The sequence below is a fragment of the Phyllobates terribilis genome, unplaced genomic scaffold, assembly GCF_046119375.1.
Source record: "Phyllobates terribilis strain yellow unplaced genomic scaffold, ASM4611937v1 Scaffold_3__8_contigs__length_932513732, whole genome shotgun sequence".
Taxonomy (NCBI): Eukaryota; Metazoa; Chordata; class Amphibia; order Anura; family Dendrobatidae; genus Phyllobates; species Phyllobates terribilis.
In genome coordinates, this window is record NW_027362763.1 from 486,805,723 (window position 1) to 486,824,005 (window position 18,283).

Consider the following 18,283-nt stretch of genomic DNA (forward strand, 5'->3'; position numbering starts at 1 on the left):
CTGATGACGATAGCTATGGGGGAAACCTTTGTTATGGTAACACATGCATTCCAAGCAATTATTACTAAAGAGAATGATATTGTTAGAACCCTCCTGTTTGTTTTTTCCATCTTGTGTTTTGCGGTCACGTGACCATCTGCCATTATGTTCCAGCTCCGCCCTTTTGGCTGTGCTGGACTTCAGTGTTTGACTGTGTCTCTAGCCAGGTGCTTCGGTGCCTTTCTCTGTCAGTTCGCTTGGTCCTTCTGGGACCTCTAGTACCTTTTGTCAGTTTGCTTTTTGTGTTATGCAACAACTTCTCTGTTTAGGAGGTGTCCCTTTTTTGTCCCAGTCCTTAGTTCTTTTAGGGACCCCTCCCTTAATACTATAGGTCTTCGTTCAGACTAACCGAGGACTAAGGCGGGTCTGTTCGCTAGGACCAGGCAGCCCACTACATCGTAGGGATTCAGCTTAGTCTTACTGTAGGGACAGCTTTCCCCTATCTTTCCTTAGTCCATGTTGCAGATCATAACAGTAAGTCCAGCCCAAAAAACTAAAAGGAAATAAATTCGGGGATCAGAATGGCTTCCGTCCAGGATTTGGCTCAACTCCTACAGGGATTGTCTCTGGAGGTGGCCAAGCTTCAGCAACACGTGAGTAGCTGTTCTGGTGCGCATTTTGTCGAACCCAAGGTAGGACTGCCTGATGTTTTTTTCCATTAAAAATGCTTGTTTGTTATATTTTCGTTTGAGACCAAGGTCCTCTGGGAATGAATCACAGCGCATTGGTTTTATTATGTCACTTTTGCACACTGATCCAAGGGGTGGGCCTTTTTCAACCTAATGATCCGTGTTTAAGGTCTGCTGAAGAATTTTTTTCTGCTATGGGGCTATCATATAACGATCCTGATCGAATCTCATCTGCTGAAGCAGAACTCAGGCATTTGAATCAGGGGTCAGGTGATGTTGAAAATTATTGCACACACTTCAGGAGATGGGCCTCAGAAGTTAAATGAAATGATCCTGCGCTGAGATGTTTATTTCTTGCTGGTCTGAGTGAAAGGGTTAAGGATCTGCTAATTGCATTCCCTGCACCTGAGACTCTGCAGGATGCCATGCAATTAGCTGTTCGCGTGGACAGGAGGCTGAGGTGCAGGCTGAATGAGGTAAAGACTCCTGAAATGTCAGTTCCTAGTCCCCAGAAAATCTGCTCAGATGGCGGAGAACCGATGGAGGTTGGAGCGAAGTCACTCCGCTCTCAGGAAAGAGACCGGAGGTTCGCCGAGGGATTGTGTCTTTATTGTGGTAAAACTGACCATTTGATTAAGTATTGTGAGCGTCGTTTAAGTAAAGAAAAAAAAAAGGTCAGTTACGCCCGTATAGCTTGTTTATGCTCTGGAGGAGTATTTCTTTCTGGGAGTACAACTTTGCAGGGAGATTTGATTGAATTCCAGGTATTTGTGGATTGTGGTTCAACACTTAATGTGATTGAAAAAGGTTTTTTGGAAAACCTTAAATTGAAATCCAAACCTTTGTCATCACCTATTTCTGTGATTGCAATTGATAACACTCCCTTGAAATGTATTACTCACAAGGTTGCTGCATTTCCCCTCACTATCAATGGAGTTCACCAAGAAATTTTGGACTTGGTTGTTTTAGATAATTTACCATCTCCGGTTGTTCTAGGATTGCCTTGGTTAAAACTGCACAATCCTTTACTGGACTGGTCTACTAATGTGATGAAGTCTTGGAGTCCGAAGTGCTATGATAAATGTTGTAATGGTCGCATTGCGGCTGTGGAAAAAGGGGAATTACCTGTACCTATTCAAGATTTTTGGAGGGTTTTTTCGGAGGAGGAGTCGCAAGTTTTACCTCCTCATAGGGGTTATGATTGCGCCATTGAGTTTGTTCCGGGAGCTACTCTTCTCAAGAGTCGCTTGTTTAATCTGACTATCCCTGAAAGAAAGGCCTTGGAGGAATACATACAGACTAGCCTGGCTGCTGGTCACATTAGACCTTCTAAGTCGCCTGTGGCAGTTGGATTTTTCTTTGTTAAAAAAAAGGACGGGGGTTTACATCCATGTCTGGATTTTCGTGAAATTAATAAGATTACCGTACGCAATTCCTACCCATTGCCGTTAATTCCTGACTTGTTTAACCAGTTAGTGGGGGCCAAGTGGTTCTCTAAAATTGATCTCCGGGGGGCATACAATTTGTTACGAGTGAAGGAGGGTGATGAATGGAAAACTGCTTCTAACACTCCGGTAGGTCATTTTGAGAATCTGGTGATGCCTTTTGGTCTTACCAATGCAACTGCATTTTTTCAGAACCTTATTAATGACATCCTGAGACCTTTGATTGGTAAGAATGTGGTTGTGTATTTGGATGACATTTTGATTTACTCACCAGATCTAGAGTCCCATTGGCAGAGTGTACGTGAAGTTTTGCAGTTATTGAGTGATAATTCACTGTTTGCTAAGCTGGAGAAATGTGAGTTCGCTGTGCAGAAAATTAGTTTTTTGGGCTACATTGTCTCCAGTGAGGGCTTTGAGATGGACACTGTGAAGGTTCAGGCTGTGCAGGAATGGCCTAGGCCTATTGGTTTGAAATCTATACAGAGATTTTTGGGTTTTGCCAATTATTACAGGAAATTCATTAAGAATTTTTCTGTAATTGTTAAACCTCTAACCGATCTCACCAGGAAAGGTGCGAATACGGTCCAGTGGACTACTGAGGCCATTGAAGCGTTTGAGTATCTCAAAGAGAGGTTCAGTTCTGCCCCTATCCTTATGCAGCCTGATGAGACCAAGCCTTTTTTGGTCGACGTCAATGCTTCATCGGTGGGGGTCAGAGCAGTTTTGTCTCAGGAGACCAAGGGTGGAGTACATCCTTGTGCCTTCTTTTCGAAAAAAAATTCGGAAACCGAACTGAATTATGATGTTGGAAATCGGGAGTTGCTGGCTATTAAACTTGCGTTTGAACACTGGCGTCATTTTTTGGAAGGTGCTAGATTTCCTATTCAGATTTTCACAGATCATAAGAATTTGATTTATCTGGATGCTGCCAAGCGGTTGAATGCCCGTCAAGCTAGGTGGGCACTTTTTTTTTCTTGGTTTCATTTTTCTGTTACCTATATCCCTGGTACTAAGAATGTTAAAGCTAATGCTTTATCTCGCAGCTTCTCTCCTACGGTCACTGCCGAGGAGGAGGAGAGCATTTTACAGAAAGGAGTTGTGGTGGCGGCATTGGACTCCGTTTTGGAGAATGGGATTCTGAAAGCTCAAGATGATGCTTTATCTAACACTCCCCATGGGAGGTTGTTCGTGCCTAGAGCCTTTAGGAGAGATTTGTTTGTCGAGTGTCATGAGTCTCGGTTGGCAGGTCATCCAGGAATTTCTGAGACTAAGAGACTTATCAGTCACAGTTTTTGGTGGCCTGGATGGCAGAAGGAAGTCATCAAGTGGGTGCGTCAGTGTACTGTGTGTGCTAGGTTAAAGGCTTCACATACTTCTGCTATGGGGTTGCTTTGCCCTCTGGAGGATCCTAGTGCACCTTGGACGCATCTCACAATGGATTTTATTACTGATCTTCCTGTGTCCGAGGGTTTTACTGTCATCTGGGTGGTCGTGGACCGTCTTAGTAAGATGTGTCATTTGGTTCCATTCATTAAGTTGCCCTGCGCCAAGACACTCGCTAAGGCGTTTGTTAAGGAGATTGTCAAGCTCCATGGCGTTCCCACAGATATTGTTTCTGATAGAGGACCTCAGTTTGTGGCTCGCTTTTGGGGTGCTTTTTGTGACAAGTTGGGAGTCCATTTGTAATTTTCGTCTGGTTATCATCCTGAGTCTAATGGACAGACTAAAAGAAAGAACCAGGATGTTGAACAGTTTTTGCATTGTTTTGTGGCTGACAATCAAGAGGTGTGGTCTGAGTTTCTGCCTCTCGCAGAATTTGCTCTTAACAATCATACATCCTCCTCTGCTGGGTGTTCTCCTTTTTTTTTGTTGTACTGGGAGAGATCCGTCTTTTGGTTCGTTCTCCAAATTGGGGTCGGCGGTGCCGGAGGAGGAGAATTTTTTTCCGGTGATTTGGAGAGAGTTTGGATTAATGTGTAACATACCTGGCGGCGGGCTTGCATGGTGCACCATCTCTCACTATGCAAGATCGCAAACTTGATCTTCAGTCCAGTCTGCTAGCCTGGCTTCTATTCATGCTGTCTGTTTGTCTCTGTTTTGACTGTTAGGGCGGCGGCCCGGTTACTTTCTGTTTCTTGTAGCTGCTGTGGGCAAACCCCTAATGCGTCCTCAGCCTATTGCTGTCTGTCACTGGATATTTAAACCAGCTTCACCTGGAAGCTGGTGCCTGAGCAACTCTATCATTCAGTGTGCTCCTTGACTCTGAATGTGCCAGGCCCTGTTCTGTTCTTGTCTGTTTCCGCCACTCTGGGGACTGTATTCCCAGTCTGGCTCCTGTATCTCTTTCAGTAGCAGTTCCTGTCTGAACTGTACCCTAGCCTGTTCGTCCCACCTTCTAGGGGCCGCATACCTAGATCTGTTATCTGTGTTTTCTTGCCTGTCTGTCCAACTTCCTGGAGGCTGTATTTCCAGGCCAGTCTGAACACGCTCCTAGCCTGTTCGTCCTGCCTTCTAGACCCGCTCCTGTATCTCGCTGCAGTGTCAGTTCTTGTCTGAACACTCTCCTAGCCTGTTACCTTTTTTTCTCTATGTCCGTACCTTCCCTTTTTCTGCAGAGTCTGAACCTTCACCTAACTCCTACTCGTTGTCGCTGTACTTCCGTTTGTGAGTTTAGAGTCCACTCGCTACTTCATTGCAAGCATCTTGTGTGTATCTGGTTCTGCCTTTCCCTTCCAGTCTGTTCTGTGTGAACAAAGCCCTGTCCCCTCTGCTCTGCCTTTGCTCACCGCTCTGGCGGTTCCTGCCTGCTCTGCCTTGCTCACCGCTCTGGAAGTTCCTGCCTGCTCTGCCTTGCTCACCGCTCTGGCGGTTCCTGCCTGCTCTGCCTTGCTCACCGCTCCGGTGGTTCCTGCCTGCTCTGTCTTGCTCACCGCTCCGGCGGTTCCTACCTGCTCTGCCTTGCCCACCGCTCCGGTGGTTCCTGCCTGCTCTGCCTTGCTCACCGCTCCGACGGTTCCTGCCTGCTCTGCCTTGCTCACTGCTCCGGCGGTTCCTGCCTGCTCTGCCTTGCTCACCCTGCCTGCTCTGCCCTGCTCACCGCTCCAGCGGTTCCTGCCTGCTCTGCCTTGCTCACCGCTCCGGTGGTTCCTGCCTGCTCTGCCTTGCTCACCGCTCCGGCGGTTCCTGCCTGCTCTGCCTTGCTCACCGCTCTGGCGGTTCCTGCCTGCTCTGCCCTGCTCACCGCTCCGGCGGTTCCTGCCTGCTCTGCTTGCTCACCGCTCCGGAGGTACCTCTCTGCTCCGCCTTGTCCACCGCTTCGGCGATTCCTCTCTGCTCTGCTTGTCTACCGCATCTGCGGTTCTGTTCCTGAGTCCCAGTCTGTACTGGACCCTATCCAGCCTGTGCTCCAACCTGCTAGTACCTCCCTGTCTGCACGTCAGCCGTACTTGTCAGTACCCTCCTGTCTGCACTCCAGCTGTAACTGCCAGTATCCTCCTGTCTGCACTCCAGCCGTGCCTGCCAGTGCCCACCTATCTGCATGCCAGCCGTGCCTGCCAATACCCACCTGTCTGTGTGCCAGCCTAACCTGCCTGTTCCTGTATTCCCCGGTGTGGGTCAACAGCCGTGTCCGGGGTCTGGCCTGGAGTAGCACCTGGTCCCTCTGCTCGGTTCCTCCCTGGTGCACGGCGTCGTAGCCGTCGTGCAACCTTGGTCGGATCGGGTTGATACTTAGTTACGCCCCTCCGGGCACTCTCCGGTTCATGGCACAGTGGAATCACTAAATCATGCACACGCCAGTCAGCCTGGGCGTGTGCATAACATAATGTATGTTGCAACCTTCAAGAGGCTAACAAGAAGTCCAAGAAGTATTTTGACAGGAAACGTAAGGAGGTTTTGTTTACTGTGGGTGACAGGGTTTGGTTGTCCTCGAAGAACCTGCGGTTGAGGATTCCCTCTAAAAAACTGGGTCCTAAGTTTGTGGGTCCATTTAAAGAGCTTCAGGTTGTTAACCCGTCTGCTGTTAGGTTGGATGTCCCTACTTCCTGGAAGATTAATCCTGTGTTTCATGTTTCCTTGTTGAAAAAGGCTGATGTATCTGATAAGGACGCCAATGTCACAGTTCCTCCTGTGGTGGAAGACGGCGAATATGAAATTTCTCGTATCTTGAATTCTAGATGGCATAGAGGGAGATTACAGTATCTTGTCTCCTGGAAGGGTTTCGGTCCCGAAGACAACTCCTGGGTAAGGACGGATGATGTCTCTGCTCCTAGGCTTGTTAAAGCTTTCCACAGGAGGTTTCTGGATAGGCCTGGACCTGGAGGATCCTCATAAAAGATGGGGTACTGTTAGAACCCTCCTGTTTGTTTTTTCCATCTTGTGTTTTGCGGTCACGTGACCATCTGCCTTTATATTCCAGCTCCGCTCTTTTGGCTGTGCTGGACTTCAGTGTTTGACTGTCTCTCTAGCGAGGTGCTTCGGTGCATTTCTCTGTCAGTTCGCTTGGTCCTTCTGGGACCTCTAATACCTTTTGTCAGTTTGTGTGTTCTGCAACAACTTCTCTGTTTTGGAGATGTCCCATTTTTGTCCCAGTCCTTAGTTCTTTTAGGGACCCCTCCCTTAATACTATAGGTCTTTGTTCAGACTAGCCGAGGACTAAGGCGGGTCTGTTCGCTAGGAACAGGCAGCCCGCTACATCGTAGGGATTCAGCTTAGTCTTACTGTAGGGACAGCTTTCCCTTATCTTTCCTTAGTCCATGTTGCAGATCATAATAGTTATTCTGTTTTAGTAAAGAAAGTGTTGTTTATTTCTGTCTCTATCTCAGTTTGTGACTCACTGGATCTCTCTCGGACCTCCGGTCATTACAAGGGGTATGCAAAATGATAGTTGAGCATTGTTGTACTTATATCCCAGACAATACCGGCCCCACAGGGAAAGTTACTAAGGCTCTCAAAAAATGGACAGATTTAAGTGAAGAACTGGAAAGGAATTCAGGTGTGACTGATCCCTGGGATAAATATTTTTCTTGGATGAGAGATTGGAAGAGTTGGTTAATCCAAGGGAGAATTATTTTACTAAGTGTGATAATTCTAATTAGTGTATTGCTAATCTGTGTGATTCCCTGTGTCAAGAGGTTAATAGCTAAAAAAGTAGATGCAGCAGTACCTGTCAGCGTCTTGTCCGAAGTATCTAATGAAGAGGCCTATAAACAAACAGTTTTCCTTAGAACTGTTGTACCAGAGAGATTACCGGAAGTAAATGGGTTTGTAAAGTTAATATTCATATTTCTGTGTAAGGGGTGGCCCTCAATTACCCAGTCACTAGATCTTTTAGGGTCTCCATCCCTTTTCTGTAGGTCTTCGTTTGAGTTAGATTTAGGAAATGTCGGTGGGTCCGTCTAAAAGGGACGGGGCGCCCGCTACATCGTAGGGTTCCAGAATTTTCTTAACATAGGGTCAATTCCTTCTCCCCCTCTGATTTTTAGCATATGGATATTAAAAACAAATAATTGATTTTAGGGTGGTCTGTCAAGATAAAATATATATTATAGAAAATCAATTCGTTTCTTTTAATAGATTACCTAATCAGTGTGAATTAATATAGAGATGATGGAATAATCTATGTGTATGTATGTATGCAAATGTGAATATGCACATGGATTATGTTAATAGTTAGTTATATATTCATTAACAGTTTCTGTTCTTATTGTAGACAAGAACGAACAACTAAATGATTTCCTGGGAATAACATATGCATGTGCATGGCTGATAACAGAGAGATTCATGTTGAGTTGGCAAAGATGGCGCTGAGAGACGACTTCACCCCTCCCATCAGAATTCCTAAGGCATTACTGAGGCCAAGAGACACATGGATGAGCAAATTGCAGTGTGTCAAGTTATCAGAAGGAGCAATGAATTTTACTAATCCCACCTAGAAGTAGAATACTATATAACCCCTTGTCTACGTAATAAAGTATGCCATTTTGCATGGTTCAGTCTCTGAGTGAAGTTTTTCAACCTGATTAGCAAATTTGATTAATTAGCTTCTTTGCATGCACTCGGACATCTTTAGTTTGGAGGAGAGCAGTTACCTAGTGCATCTTAAATTGGTGAAACTGCCACATTACTAAGCTGAACTGTCTAACAGCATAGTATGGCGACAGGTTAGCTGATGCATTAGCCATATACAGGCCTCTAGTCATCCAAAAACTCAATATTATTTTATACCGTGTGAACTAATAGTCTACGGCAGTATAGTCTGAGAACAGATCCACTTTAAGGTCCTTAAGGGCAGTATAGTCTGAGGACAGATCCACTTTAAGGTCCTTAAGGGCAGTATAGTCTGAGGACTGATCCACTTTAAGGTCCTTAAGGGCAGTATAGTCTGAGGACTGATCCACTTTAAGGTCCTTAAGGAGCAGTATAGTTTGAGGACAGATCCACTTTAAGGTCCTTAAGGGCAGTATAATCTTAGGACAGATTCACTTTAAGGTACTTAAGGGCAGCATGGTCTGAGGACAGATCACCTTTAAGGTCCTTAAGGACAGTATAGTCTGAGAACAGATCCAGTTTAAAGGCAGTATAGTCGGAAAACAGATCCACTTTAGGGTCCTTAACGGCAGTATAGTCTGAGGACTGATCCACTTTAAGGTCCTTAAGGGCAGTATAGTCTGAGGACAGATCCACTTTAAGGTCCTTAAGTGTAGTATAGTCTGAGGACTGATCCACTTTAAGGTCCTTAAGGAGCAGTATAGTTTGAGGACAGATCAACTTTAAGGTCCTTAAGGGCAGTATAGTCTGAGGACAGATACACTTTAAGGTCCTTAAGGAACAGTATAGTTTGAGGACAGATCAACTTTAAGGTCCTTAAGGGCAGTATAGTCTGAAGAGAGATTCACTTTAAGGTACTTGAGGGCAGTATAGTCTGAGGACAGATCACCTTTAAGGTCCTTAAGAACTGGCTCAGTGATAGGAAACAAAGGGTGGTTATTAATGGAACACACTCAGACTGGGTCACAGTTAACAGTGGGGTACCACAGGGGTCAGTATTGGGCCCGCTTTTCTTTAACATATTTATTAATGACCTTGTAGGGGGCATACAGAGTAGTATTTCAATATTTGCAGATGACACTAAACTCTGCAGGGTAATCAATAGAGAGGAGGACAATTTTATATTACAGGAGGATTTATGTAAACTAGAAGCTTGGGCTGATAAATGACAAATGAGCTTTAATGGGGATAAATGTAAGGTAATGCACTTGGGCAGAGGAAATGAAATGTATAATTATATGCTTAATTGTAAAACACTGGGCAAAACTGTCACTGAAAAAGACCTGGGTGTACTGGTGGACGACAAGCTCATGTTTGGTGGCCAGTGTCAGGCAGCTGCTGCAAAGGCAAATAAAATAATGGGATGCATTAAAAGAGGCATAGATGCTCATAATTTTACCTCTATACAAGTCACTAGTGTGACCACACTTAGAATACTGTGTACAGTTCTGGTCTCTGGTGTATAAGAAAGACATAGCTGAACTAGAGCGTGTAAGAGGGTGACCAGTGCCTGGTCATGCACCTTGTCTATGTGTCTGCACATAACACTATATCCTGTTTGAAATATGAACATGTGTTATGGTCAATTGTCTGATGTGTCAGTTATAGGGTCAGTATAGGTTAGTGCAGGTAGGGTATCAGAATAGTAGAAAAGTAAGGCTAAGGGGGGCACTATAGCTTAAAGCAGATGTAGTTGTAAGTTAGGAAAGAGGGTTTGGGAGCTGCTCAGTGTGGGAGGAGCAGGTTCAGTGCAGACTGAGATGTTTTTCCTGGTAGCAGTCAGTTGTGAGGAAGTGAGAGAGATGTAAGGAGATTACAGTTGGTTGTCCAGGGGGCACCGTTGGCACGATCTGTCCAGCAGAAAAGGACCCGTATTCAGATATTCTGAACCAGACATTTCCTAACGTTCGGGACCTACGGTCCACAGGATCCACAGAGAGGTGTGTGTCCAAAAGCCTTCAATGAAGGGGAAGTCGGACGGGAAATAGACAGTACGGGATTCTTAAAACTGCGAGGGTCTCATAGGCCAAGAAGGTCCGCTATGGAAGGGACAGTTCAGGACAAACGGACAGTGAACATCAATACGTGAGGTGTATCAGACGGTAACCCTGGAAAAGTATGTGAACAATGCTACGTGCTGTATGAAGTTGATTGCAAGTGTTCTAGTAAAGTTCTTTTTTATAAAACGGAATGGAAGTCCCTAAATATGTGTGCGGCGGTTCCTGAGGTGAAAGAACCGAAGACAGCAGAGATCTGCAATCCAAACATGAGTGTTCTGCACCACACGCACAACACAGGAGAATTGGGACATTTATCTTTGTCAGGGGACCAGGGTATGGGAACACATCAGCCCCTCACCATAACTACTACCCTGAGGTTCCTACAAAATTGGCGTAGTCGGCAGGATGCGAGTTCCTCGCATGAAGAGAGCGGGGTAGAGGGGACCCGCGGCGCAGATGAAGCGCCTGAAGATAAACAAATGAAACGGAGAGAATTGAAAAGTGTACGAACCAAGATGGTGGATGAACATGGCGATCCCAAGATGGTGGCCGGCCACATGAGTTCCAAGATGGCGGAAGATGGCGCGGAGATTAGTGAAGGTTCCGCCCATCGTGGGCGTCCTGAGCACAAAACGGCGTGGAAAGCAGTATGGTATGGACGCCGGGCCAGATGGAGATTGCGGCCCCTGTGAGTGGTTTCCGCCCACGATGGGCGCGGCGAAGGAAGAAGAAATTCCGCCTACCATTGAAGATCCCAGACACAGAGTGGGAAGAATTGCTGAAGGCAGCCCCACCCATGGTCGGGCGGAGCCTGGAAGGAGGACCCATTGTGCTGAACAGTGCGGTGCGATTGCTGGAAGGAACGGTGAAGCAGCGACAGCCTGGGAAGATGTCTCATCATGGTGGCTGTGGGAGAATGGAGTGGAGCCGGTGCAGGGAGCGCCAGGAGAAGGAAGAACGCCCAGGAGGCAGCTGGGGAGTCTTTGACCTCCATGATTATCCCCTAGAGAGCGGCTTACCGTTTGTACCAGGCTGGTACCCCTTCCACGATACACGGGGGAATACCGTCTCTCTAGTGGAGGCCTTAAAGGGGCTCATGATCACAAGCCCAGGGGAGAAACAAGTAGCAGTACAGGAGGTGGCGGCCGGAGGAACAACGGCAGTGGAGGTGCCAGCAGATGACGGTGAGCCGGCTCCGGTGACCATGGCAGCGGTGAGTCGCAACGCGGGCCCTGTCTCCAGCCCCCAACCCCCTACTTACCAGGAAGTAGTGAGAACCCCTGGGGAAGAGGAGGCCCGGTGGATCGCCGGAGTAATCGCTGAAAAGAAGAGGCGGGAGCGTCGCATCCGCAAAGAGCTGCGGAGGCCAGGGGGAGGAGCAATGTCCGGCCGGATGACTTGCGGCCTAGTGCGACACTTCGTCTTGTCTCGCGGCTACGGTTTCTTACAAGAAGTGGGGACCGGCGAGAAGGTATATGTCAACAATGGGTCTATTGACGCCCCCGATCCCTTGCTCGTGGGTAGCAGAGTCAAGTTCATCAAAGAACGTGGGCCCCGAGGCCCGTATGCAGTGGCCGTAACCGTTCTGTCCGACACAGAGGAGCAGACGATGAACCAGCCTGTGCGGCCGACCGTTGTGGCCGCAGTACAGCTGGCCGTGGGAGCCAGTGAAAGTGTGAGTCTCAGAGCAGCATCTCCGGTGCCGGAGTCACTGGGGGCGACGACCGATTCTCAGGGAAGCGTACGTTCGGAGTCCCTGAGTCTGTCAGCATCGGAGACAAGGAGCCGGAACAACAGCGGAGGATCGGTCTCCTGTGATTCATCCTCTGGGACCACCGTCATCTACATCCAAAGCCAAGGAGTGGCCCATTACGGCGGATCCAGGGGAATTCCAGAGTGAACGACTGCTTTAAAAGCATCTGGTTGTGCTCGTTGCACGGAAAAAGCAAAAGGAACTGTTCTGCGTTCCTAGGGGCAGGAGCCCCTGTTCAGCCCGATGATGACCGGAGGTGGCCAAGGATGTGGTCACTAATAGAGACTGTTCTGCGTCTCTTAAAGGGCAAGCAGCCCTGATAGCACCAGGAAGAGATGGTGCTGGCCGGACGGCCAGAAGATAACTTTATGTTTGTGCGTTTTCCCCCTCCAAGTTCTGTTGCGCACGTTTGCGCATTCCCCTGCTGGATTACGGGACTGAACCCTAATAGGGTTAACTGATGGACTGTGTGCAACTGCTCCATGGACTGTGCCCTAGTATAGGAGCTATTGAGCGGCCCATGGTTCTTAAAGGGACCGTACTCAGTAAAAGCAGGGAGGGGGAGAAACTGTCAGGACGACCCAAGGATCGTGTCGGGTCACTGCTCCAGGACTGTCGGAGCAGGATTTGTTAGCCAGTGGGCCTGTGATAAACATTATTTTGGGGTCCCAGGAGCAAGGGGACCGGGGTCAGACTGACCCATATTCAAAAGAACTTGAACTCTGTGTTCCAGGGTCCCAACCGAGTGGGACCGAGGTCAAGGTTGACCAACAAGAAGAAGTGATTAAAGTGAATTAATCTATCGTGCATTTTAATATAAACATATGTGTTGAATGTTTTAAATGTGCATTACTTTTTTTTTACAAGTGCTCTCATGGTCGGGACGACCATGTTTTAGGAGGGAGGCATGTAAGAGGGTGACTAGGACCTGGTCATGCACCTTGTCTATGTGTGTGCACATAACACTATATCCTGTTTGAAATATGAACATGTGTTATGGTCAATTGTCTGATGTGTCAGTTATAGGGTCAGTATAGGTTAGTGCAGGTAGGGTATCAGAATAGTAGAAGAGTAAGGCTAAGGGGGGCACTATAGCTTAAAGCAGATGTAGTTCTAAGTTAGGAAAGAGTTAAGGGGTTTGGGAGCTGCTCAGTGTGGGAGGAGCAGGTTCAGTGCAGACTGAGATGTTTTTCCTGGTTGCAGTAAGTTCGTGAGGAAATGAGAGAGATGTAAGGAGATTACAGTTGGTGGTCCAGGGAGCACCATTGGCATGATCTGTCCAGCAGAAAAGGACCCGTATTCAGATATTCTGGATCAGGCATTTCCATGGGATCCACAGAGAGGTGTGTGTTCAAAAGCCTTCAATGAAGGGGAAGTCGGACGGGAAATAGACAGTATGGGATTCTTAAAACTGCGAGGGTCTCATAGGCCAAGAAGGTCCGCTATGGAAGGGACAGCTCAGGACAAACGGACAGTGAACATCAATAAGTGCGGTGTATCAGACGGTAACCCTGGAAAAGTATGTGAACAATGCTACGTGCAGTATGAAGTTGATTGCAAGTGTTCTAGTAAAGTTCATTTTTATAAAACGGAATGGAAGTCCCTAAATATGTGTGCGGCGGTTCCTGAGGTGAAAGAACCGAAGACAGCAGAGATCTGCAATCCAAACGTGAGTGTTCTGCACCATACGCACAACACAGGAGAATTGAGACATTTATCTTTGTCAGGGGACCAGGGTATGGGAACACATCAGCCCCTAGACAAAACTACTACCCTGAGGTTCCTACAAGCGGGTGCAGAGAAGAGCAACCAAGGTTATTAGAGGACTGGGGGGTCTGCAATACCAAGACAGGTTATTAGACTAGGGGTTATTTAGTTTGGAAAAACGAAGGCTTAGGGGTGATCTTATTACTATGTACAAATATATGAGGGGACAGTACAAAGACCTTTCTACTGATCTTTTTACTCTGAGACCTGAGACAAGGACAAGGGGGCATCTTCTACGTCTGGAGGAAAGAAGGTTTAATCATAATCACAGGCACGGATTCTTTACTGTAAGAGCAGTGAGACTATGGAACTCTCTGCCGCATGATGTTGTAATGAGTGATTCACTACTAAAATTTAAGAAGGGCATGGATTCCTTTCTTGAAAAGTATAATATTACAGGTTATATATACTAGATTCCTTGATAGGGCGTTGATCCAGGGAACTAGTCTGATTGCCGTATGGAGTCAGGAAGGAATTTTTTTCCCCAATGTGGAGCTTAGTGCTTGTCACATGGGTGTTTTTGCCTTCCTCTGGATCAACATGTTAGGCAATGGGTTGAACTAGATGGACTTAGTCTTCCTTCAACCCTAAAAACTATGTTATTATGTTACTATGCAGTATAGTCTGAGAACAGATCCACTTTAAGGTCTTTAAGGGCAGTATAGTCGGAGAACAAATCCACTTTATGGTCCTTAAGGGCAGTATAGTCTGAGGACTGATCACCTTTAAGGTTCTTAAGGGCAGTATAGTAGGAGAACAGATCCACTTTAAGGTCCTTAAGGGCAGTATAATCTGAGGACTGATACACTTTAAGGTCCTTAAGGGCAGTATAGTCTGAGGACAGATACACTTTAAGGTCTTTAAGGAGAAGTATAGTTTGAGGACAGATTTACTTTAAGGTACTTAAGGGCAGCATAGTCTGAGGACAGATCACCTTTAAGGTCCTTAAGGACAGTATAGTCTGAGAACTGATCCACTTTAAAGGCAGTATAGTCGAAGAACGGATCCACTTTAGGGTCCTTAAGGGCAGTATAGTCTGAGGACAGATACACTTTAAGGTCCTTAAGGGCAGTATAGTCTGAGGACTGATACACTTTAAGGTCCTTAAGGGCAGTATAGTCTGAGGACAGATATACTTTAAGGTCCTTAAGGGCAGTATAGTCTGAGGACAGATACACTTTAAGGTCCTTAAGGAGCAGTATAGTTTGAGGACAGATCCACTTTACGGTCCTTAAGGGCAGTATAGTCTGAGGACAGATTTACTTTAAGGTACTTAAGGGCAGCATAGTCTGAGGACAGATCACCTTTAAGGTCCTTAAGGACAGTATAGTCTGAGAACAGATCCACTTTAAAGGCTGTATAGTGGAAGAACAGATCCACTTTAGGGTCCTTAAGGGCAGCATAGTCTGAGGACAGATACACTTTAAGGTCCTTAAGGAGCAGTATAGTTTGAGGACAGATCCACTTTAAGGTCCATAAGTGCAGTATAGTCTGAGGACAGATACACTTTAAGGTCCTTAAGGGCAGTATAGTCTGAGGACAGATCCACTCTAAGGTCCTATTATATGTATCATTCATTCTCTTTCCATATTTAACCATAGAAGCAGAATTATGAATGTTTTGTATCTTTGTTACACAGTTACTGAATATCTTCCTATTTGCTTAATCATTTTATGAACATTGATCCATATTATAATGTTTTATGAATATATGTTTTTTGAGACACAAATGCCTTGTACATGGATGCACTAAAAGGGTCTTCTAAGCATTGGCTGATGGTTCCAGAGGTTGACACTTCTCCTTGTTTTCTCTATTATAGATGTATCAGAGCTCAGAAAGCTGATCTGTGTATAACCCCGTCCACACCCCTGATTGGCAGCTTCCTGTGTACACTGTGCATTGTAAGCAAGCTGACAATAGTGGTATTGGCTGGGTTACACACATTAGCTGGACTCATCAGCACATAATGCCTAGTTCTGTTGTGATAATCCCCTGCTTATAAAACACTGATTGTATTTAACCTACAACACACAGCCTAATAAGTAAAATAGTCCTGGAATCAGACTGTCTTGCCCTATACTATGCTGCTCTCAGATTAAATAATAAAAATCTGCTGACCAATTCACTTTAAAATGTGCCAGATTTATCTCAGTGGTTCATGCTGTTTGATAAATGTGTCTAGTTTAAGGTGCCCCCAACACAGATATTTGTAGACCAAACGATGGTTCTGACGATCATTCATTTAGCAACTATCTCTCCCTACTTCTCCATGCACAGGAGCGCTTGTTCTGCTGAGCGCTCCTGTTCTCTCTACAAAAGGCAGTGCCAGGTTCCTGGCAGTGGCTTATCTTGCCGAAAACAAAAGGATCAGTAGACCAAAATTGGGTTCGGTCGATGTTAGTCTAATGTGTGTGGGGTCCTTAAGTTAAAATCACTTATCAATTATCGAACTTTGTGCCAGAAATTTGTGATAAAATATATTGCACATTTTTTGGTACGCTGTGTTGCATGTTAGACCTTTATTAAACAGGCCAGACCCTGTCATCAAGGCCCAGTCCCTTTTTCGTCTAAGACGCACAAAATGTCTGAAGTCATGATAAATATAAAGCATGCAGGTAAGAAAGCAAATTATGCGTGAATTCTGGAACACTTAGTTTCGGAAATCTTTCCCAATATCTGCAAGAACATGCAAACATGCCATTTTAGTAATTTTTTTACTGAAACTATAATATGCAGGCAATTAAGTTTAATGGGAAAGTTATATTATCACATATGTGGATCAGGCTCCATTTTACCAATATCACATTTACGTTAAGGCCATGGCCCCACTATCAGTATTCGGTCAGTATTTTTTCTCAGGAGTGGGAGCAAAAACCAAGTGAGGAACAATCAGAGAAAAGATATAATAGAAACAAGTCACCAATTCTGCATTTATCACCCACTCCTGGTTTTGGTTTCCACTCCTAAGGAAAAATACTGACCAAATAGTGACCAAATTCTGATAGTGGCCATAGACCTAAAGAGGTTTTACAGGTTCAAAAAAATTAATAGTCTATACTTATGACAGCCCGCCAATATCCAATCTGTGAGGATTTGACTCTTATCACTCCCATTGATCAGCAGATTGAAAGGAAGATGGCACTGGCGGAGCGCAGCAGTGCAGGCTGTTCAGCTTTGTTTCCCTGCACACTGTCTGCATAGTAGCGGCCGTGCAGCGCATCACAGCATTGTTCCATTGAAAGAAATGGGTCAATGCTGCAATACTCAGGACAGTTACCACTATGGCTGCTTCTATCAGCTGATTTTGACAGTCTGTCCTACAAATAGGTTATCAGTATTCTGAAACTCGAAAAACCCTTTAAAATAAAATTGAAAAGTCTATTGATAGAGAGATGCATGGGCAGATGGACAATATAATAAAAATTGATCTGCTTTTACCTGCGAACTGGAAAACAATGTTAGGTTCTGAATAATCGCATGATCCTCTCCATTCAGTCTGCTGCTCTCCACGGTGTAGCCTGTGCTCCAATATAAGAAAGCATTGACAGAGTCCACAGCCAAGTCGTTCACTAGATGTGTGCTTCCTTTAACTGTTTCCACAGAATGTGTCCTTAGGGATGTTCTGTATATCTGTTACCAGAAGATGATAATTAGCATTACTAAGAAAACTGTTGTCGAATTCCTAAATTAATATATTATATTCATTTAAAGGGGTTGTTTCATTTTCTCAAGTAGGAGACTTCTGCTTGACTGACAGTTGGGTCCAGTGGCGCTGGTCTGTGTGCTCCTCCAATGCTGCAGAGGCAAATCGAGAATTAAAAGTGAGCTCCAGCAATCTAACCAGCGTCAGTTCAGTGCTTACAAGCTCAGTTGGAAAAAGCTTGCAAGCACTGCTCATGTTTGGCCATCGTTGATAGACCTGTGGCCAGTGACCTAGGCAATGAGCAGTAAACAATAAACTTTCTGTACTTTAGAACAGGGAGGATTTTTAAGTAAATTCCATCATTGCTAGTTATTAAAGACTGTCAGGAAGACATGTCAATCATCCAATGGTTCAGGATGAAAAATACATGTAAATTTCCCTAAACCACCACCATAGCTTGATACTGCTTTGCAAAACCTTTCTTGACATGTGCACATATAAATGGTGCATTTTAACACAGTTAAGAAAATGAAGATATAATAGTGCAGGTGCTACATGTAGTTATGTCTCAGGAGTCATCTGGGCAGTGCTGTTCAGGTGAAGAGTCATGCAGTCCCAGACCCTCCCGTGCTACAAGTAAGGATTTTCAGCTCTGGTGACATCCAACGGGCTGAGGTCAGTACACTTTGTTTTACGGTGCATGTGCCAGATCTGGCTTGTAATGACACATCCCGGCCAGGAGGGGAGTAGGACTCTATGATCCATTGAAACAAGGCAACAGACAACCACAAATTTCTTACATTGCAGATGTCCAGACTTTACTGTTGTCTCAAACACTCTTCAGAACGCAGGATAATTGTTACATGCAACAGCAACAGTCTATAGTCACACAGACTCTCAGGGGATACTTCTACTTTGGCATAGTCCCTATTCAGAGCAAGAGTAAGATCCAGTGATAA

At 45.6% G+C, this 18,283-nt stretch overlaps 1 protein-coding gene across 3 annotated transcripts in view; it reads right to left on the minus strand.

Annotated features, from left to right (window-relative positions):
* Positions 1 to 18,283, minus strand: part of ROS1 (ROS proto-oncogene 1, receptor tyrosine kinase) — a 422,859-nt gene that overhangs the window by 269,555 nt on the left and 135,021 nt on the right. For all 3 annotated transcript variants that reach the window (XR_012318445.1, XM_073675912.1, XM_073675911.1), the window contains one exon: positions 17,120 to 17,311. Coding sequence is in view for 2 of the 3 variants with exons in the window: in XM_073675912.1 (XP_073532013.1) it covers positions 17,120 to 17,311 (192 nt within the window). In the remaining variant the exon portion in view is untranslated. The remainder of the gene's footprint in view (positions 1 to 17,119; positions 17,312 to 18,283) is intronic.